Source organism: Schistocerca piceifrons, chromosome X (assembly GCF_021461385.2).
Source record: "Schistocerca piceifrons isolate TAMUIC-IGC-003096 chromosome X, iqSchPice1.1, whole genome shotgun sequence".
Lineage (NCBI taxonomy): Eukaryota > Metazoa > Arthropoda > Insecta > Orthoptera > Acrididae > Schistocerca > Schistocerca piceifrons.
This window is the reverse complement of record NC_060149.1, coordinates 578,208,051-578,214,438: the sequence shown is the minus strand read 5'-3', so window position 1 is coordinate 578,214,438 and position 6,388 is coordinate 578,208,051. Positions and strand designations below refer to the sequence as shown.

General features: G+C 36.1%; 1 protein-coding gene across 1 annotated transcript; it reads left to right on the top strand.

The window, feature by feature from the left end:
* Positions 1–2,054: 2,054 nt before the first annotated feature.
* Positions 2,055–3,244, top strand: LOC124722531 (piggyBac transposable element-derived protein 3-like). The gene is made up of 3 exons (XM_047247679.1): positions 2,055–2,097; positions 2,342–2,563; positions 2,910–3,244. Exons 1-3 carry the CDS (start codon positions 2,055–2,057, stop codon positions 3,242–3,244), a joined length of 600 nt encoding a protein of 199 aa, XP_047103635.1.
* Positions 3,245–6,388: the final 3,144 nt, after the last annotated feature.

Here is a 6,388-nt window from a genome sequence, read left to right as displayed (position 1 = left end):
ACAATGAAGTGAGTAATTATCGACTTATCTCATAGTTATCAATATTTTCCAAAATATTTGAAAGAGCTGCATGTAACCAGATAGTTAACCATAATAATCTGCATAATATTATCCACAACAATCAGCGTGGTTTCAAAAGAGGACACTGCAGTGTGTAAGCCATTAACAAACTTATTACAAAAATTAATAATAGTCTAGATAAAAATATGACTGTATTGGGCATATTTTGTGATCTAAGTGAAGCCTTTGACACAGTAGATCACAAACTACTACTTCGCAAGGTACAAGCACATTGTTTTAGTGATAATTTGCTGAGATGGATGTCATCTTACCTATTAAACAGGAAACAAAGAAAAGTAACAGAAGAAACTGGTAAGATATTCTTCTCAAGTTGAAAAATGACAGAACAAGGTGTGCCACAAGGATCTATCCTTGGGCCAATATTATTCTTGTATTATATAAATGACTTGCCGACTAACATGAATTCAGACACTATTCTTTATGCGGATCACTCCACAGCAATAGTCTTGTTGCAAGAAAAGTGAAAATTTAATCAATCATCTTCAGCAGTCTCTGGCTGAAATTGAGGCCTGGGTGAGAAATAATGGTCTGAAATTAAATCTAACAAAGACTCAAATCATTCACTTTACCACAAAACAAGCTGTACAGGATATACTAAAAATACCATATGAGGACAAGCACCTTGCCACCACAAACTGTACCAAATTTCTAGGTGTAATGCTGAACAAGAATTTATCATGGACAGACCATGTAGATGCCATGTGTCACTGTCTAAATAGTCTAATATTTGCAATGAATGTTACAAGCAGAATAATAGAAACATCAGTCAAAAAAGTTGTATATCATGCATATTTTGTATCTGTGATTAGATATGGTATAATTTTTTGGGAAGCAGACAAAACAAACTTACAGATAGTCTTTAGCCTACAGAAAAAAAAAAATCATTAGAGCCATGGCAGGTGCAGAAAAAAAGACAATTGTGCAGACCTCTGTTCAAGGCCCTTGATCTTATAACTGTTCCTGGCCTCTATATCTATGAGACAATTAAATTTTCTAAACAAAATCCATAACTTTTTGAGGATAACCTGTTTAAGCATGATTATGACACAAGAAACAATTATCAGTTTAAGTTATCAACTCATACACTAAAACTGCTGGAGAAGACACCTTAATATGTAAGTATGAGGCTAGGAAATAAAGTCTGTGAAAAATTTAAAAATTATGAACAAGAATAATTTGGATATCATCTTTAAAAAATACCTAGCAAGTAAATATTCCAGAATGAGATTTTCACTCTGCAGCGGAGTGTGCACTGCTATGAAATTTCCTGGCAGATTAAAACCGTGTGCCGAACCGAGACTTGAACTCGGGACCTTTGCCTTTCGTGGGAAAGTGCTCTGCCACCTGAGCTACCCAAGCACAACTCACGCCCCATCCTCACAGCTTTACTTCTGCCAGTATCTAAAGCTGTGAGGATGGGGTGTGAGTCATGCTTGGGTAGCTCAGTTGGCAGAGCACTTGCCCGTGAAAGGCAAAGGTCCCGAGTTCGAGTCTCGGTCCGGCACACAGTTTTAATCCGCCAGGAAGTTTCAAGTCAATATTATTACAGTGTAGAAGAATTTATGACTGACTGTCACAAATAAGTGTGCTTGATGTTACATTTTATTCTGCCATGCTAAAAAGTAAATACTTACCCTTAATTTTACTTTATTTACAAAATGATTATTTAAAATCATTTTCTGGTACTTAACCCATTACTGGCCCTTGTCCCTTTTTCGGGATGCATATATTTTACTTATTTCTACATAAGCAATGGAGCTTTTAGCCTTTATTGTTGCACCTGTAGGTTCAACTAACTGCTATAATACCAGTAAATGCTAAATAAATAACTTTTTTCTAAGTACTTCACGTCAGGAAAATTATAAACTTGCCGATTTTTTGTTCTCGCACTTGACAGCACTGTATGTCTACTGGTAGTTCCTGCATGACAATGAGCTGTGATTTTTTTGTCTGGGCATGTTTGTTATGAACATATGGATGCCCGTGTAAGATTAAGTATACTTCAGATTTTTTCAAGTAAGTGTAATATTGATATATTTAATGGGTCCCAATAATGGGACAATGACATGTTACACTATCATTTATTGTTGATGTGCCATATTCTTGTATACACGTATTACACAGGGAAGAATTGCATTTTACGTTTTTTACATTTGCTTTTTTTCATATTCTATTCGAATTTTACAATTCCGACAGGATAAAAACATGCCGCATGGACTTACACTTGAAGAAATTCTAGCAGAACTAGAGAACCATTAAGATAGTTACGAAGATGATGATGTAGAATTGGCAATTATTCCACCCAATGCAGATGTAATAACAGATGAAGAAAACATTGATGAAAATGTAGTGATTAATGAGTCTGTTGTACAAGATGTACCCGGTACTTTAGAGCTGATAACCAGCCGAGATGAAGCTAATACTACAGTTGTACCTCCAGAAGCCAAAAGAAGGAAAGCATTAGGAGGTGGGGCAGAAAGTGGTACGTTATCTAAAAAAAAATTATAAATGTAAGTGGTACAAATGTCAACCAATGTACACAAACACTAGTTAACCAGGGAAGAGCAACGAACATTATGTTGCGGAATGTCTAGCAAATAAGACAGTGCCCCAGGTGTTTGAGGATTTTTTTTCTTCTTCTGAGAAACTAATGGATACTATTATTGAACAAAGTGAAATCTATGCTTGCCAACATAAGAAAATAAATTTTCTGCTAACCAAAGAAGAACTAAAATCATTTATTGGCATACTACTTCTGAGTGGTTATCATAAGCTTCCCCATGAGAATATGTACTGGGAATAGGCTCCTGATGTCGGTGTTCCTTTAGTCTTCAACTCCATATCAAGAAATAGGTTTTGGGAAATAAAGAGATTCATTCATCTCAATGACAACTCCAAAATAGACAGAAACGACAAGATGTACAAACTGAGGTTGTACTTCGAAATGCTGAAAAAGGAATTTGGTAAATTTGGCATACATCATTCAGAACTCTCAATTGATGAAATGATGGTATGTTATTATGGTAAACATTCAGCTAAAATGTTTCTGAGGAGAAAGCCTATCAAATTTGGATATAAAATTTGTTGTCTTACAAGTTTCAATGGCTTTCTTTATAATTTCTCGCCATACTGTGGCAAGACTGACAACAAACAGGAGCCTTGAAGTGCAAGGTTAATAAATGAACTAACCAGCATGATTCCAGAATCAGAGTATCCGAATTATAAGCTTTTCTTTGACAACTTTTTGCTGACACACTGATCACACTCGGAAAGAGTAAAATGAAAGCAATAGGAACAATAAGAGAGATCCGAACTAATGCATGTCCTTTGATTGACTCAAAAAGAATGGCAAAAGAAAAGGAACGAGAATTCTATGACTACATATTTGACAAAGAGAATGAAGTTCTGGTTGTGAAATGGAATGACAACAAACCAGTATGTGTAGTGACAAATTACAGTACAATTACTCCTCTGAGTTCCACTACAATGCCACATCTCATTGAAGAATACAATGCCCATATGGGTGGCATAGATCTACTAGACAAGCAGATATCACTTTATAGGACGAGGATAAGGTCAAAGAAATGGTGGTGGTCATTATTCACACTTGTGATAGATATCTGCGTAGTAAACACATGGCGTGCATACCAAATTGCTAACTCTAATGAGAAGCTCTCACTTTTGGATGTCCAATGGAGAATAGTGATGTTTTACCAATCAAAGAAAACAGGATCAGTACCAAAATGCAGAGGACCACAAGAAAGCAAATTGATGGAAGGACGGGTGAGCACAGATGTACGACTAGATCCAGGAAATCATTTCATTGTGCCAAGTAAAACACAGAAGAGAGGTGCTTACTGCTAGAGGAGGGAAAAAAAAAAAAATTGTGATAGGTGCAATGTTGGTGTACACGACAAGCGTTTTGCTTCATTTCATACTGAATAGACATTCAATAATATTAAAACATTCTTTATTTATTATTTGTGTTGTTTCTTACAATATTATGCATGGAGAATAAGATTGTGAATTTGGATAGTGCATTTGGCCAATGTCCCAAAAATGGGACGGTCTGTAGTTTTTGTTCTAATAAACTAAAATTTTCAAAACAACTTTTTATTCAATTAGTCACTCAATGTAACATATTTATGTATAAAAGTTTGCAAAGAATGATCCGATATAGTTTTGGCCAGTAATACCTAATAATTATTATGTATACTTACAATTAGAAAGTAGCTTTAATCTCATGAGTCACCTATGTCCCAATCATTTGATTGTATATGACATGTTGTATTGTATTACATTGTATTTATTCGTCCAGTAAATCTTACATGTACAGTACAGCACATCAGATATTGGACAGGTCAAAGTATATCTTACAATTAAAACACTTTAGAAACTAGAAAATTATGTTCACAGAATTTTACAGCACTTCATATACTGGGCAAGTCAATGTGTAAGTTATAATTAAACCACATTAGAAACTTGAAGTTTACAACTGAATACATGTATAAGCCAATATTAACGATTAAAGTATTTGCATGATCCTCACTTAAGCTCTAAGGATTTTTGAGGAACTCTTCTACACTATGAACTGACATGTACACTAGAGAATTACATTCACAGAATTTTACTTCTGTGAATGTAATTCTCTACAAAGTTTCTATTCTAATCTATTCTATGCTGTTCATGCCCATGTATGAGATAACTTAACTTATCACACTGTAATGGAGAGAGAGAGAGAGAGAGAGAGAGAGAGAGAGAGAGAGAGAGAGAGAGAGAGAATGGTGAGCCTTACTTCACAGCGAATGCTGTGACAGAGTAGTCCTCCACTAGAGTATCCCGTGGCAGTTCTATGTAGTCCAGGATTATCATCTATGATGTGGCATTCTGGTCTGTATGTATAATGAAAAATGGAATGAACAACAATACAAAATGATATTCCTACTGAAGGCAGCCATTGTCAGAAATGTATGAAACACAAGCAGTAAGGAAACCCAAGGGTAAATTTGAATACGGAGTTACATTTCAGGGACAACAAATAAAAACTACGATTTGTCAATGACACTGTTACCGTATTTACTCGAATCTAAGCCGCACTTTTTTTCCGGTTTTTGTAGTCCAAAAAACCGCCTGCGGCTTAGAATCGAGTGCAAAGTAAGCGGAAGTTCTGAAAAATGTTGGTAGGTGCCGCCACAACTAACTTCTGTCGTCGAATATATGTAGCGCTACGCAGGCATGAGGCATGCTTCGCAGGCACAAAGACAAATACTGGCACCAAAACCTCTGCGTCAGTAAATAAATAAAAAACAGGTGGAAGACGAGCTTTTTTTTTCTCCGCCCCGAGTATCGACCACTGCATTTTCATACATTATCCAGCGAAGTAAATACAAATTCCGTATTGTTCCTCTTCGAACGTAGCAGCATTTCAATGTACTACGAAAATCCGACTGGCAAGACTGTTTGGGATATTTGTCAATATGGCCAACTCTGCTTTCTGAATTTTTTCCTAACTGTGAGAAGAAATGGTTGCTAATAGGAACTTTTATGAATTGTGAATCACATGCAGTATTCTCTTCACCATAAGAATAATACGAATATAAACATTTTGCCATGTATTCTTTCGTGTTTGCTGCTATCTCATTTAAATCCTGTCCGCCTAATAAACTACGAAACTAGAGTGAGACAACAGCAGACGCGGAAGAATATACATACCATGTCATGTTTATATTCGTATTATTCTTATGCCTAATAGTGATACAGTCAAAAATGAAGCACGGCAATTGACTAGATTTTTAAATCTAAGATGACTAATTTCTGTGCACAATGTAATCTACTAAAGAGGCGTCTGCAAAGATTTTCAAACGGAAAAAATTTTCGCTAAATTCTCGTTCAGAACATCTTCTATCATACGCAGTCTATTATTTGATTCTTGTTGATCAATATCAAAGAAAGCAGCAACGAATAGCAGTCTCATGCCATTGTTTCGCTAATGAGACGATTCCTCTCTGTTTTTTTTAATTGTAAGCGGCGGTAGCGTGCACAAAAGCAAGCCATGCCGCGAGCGGCGACAGGGCGTAAACCCTCATATTCAGAATGCGACAAACAATGCATGACACAGTACAGTAATGCATTTTCAGCTTTGAGTGACGGGAACACCTATAACAAAGAGAACTGCACTTGTCAGATCAAAGAAAAATAAGCAATCAATTCATACCAGACGAAGCACGTGAAAAAGGAAGGGTACCCGTATAAATACGGACGGAGCGCCTGACGCATAACAACGGCTACCTGGTAAAGCTTAACTGCT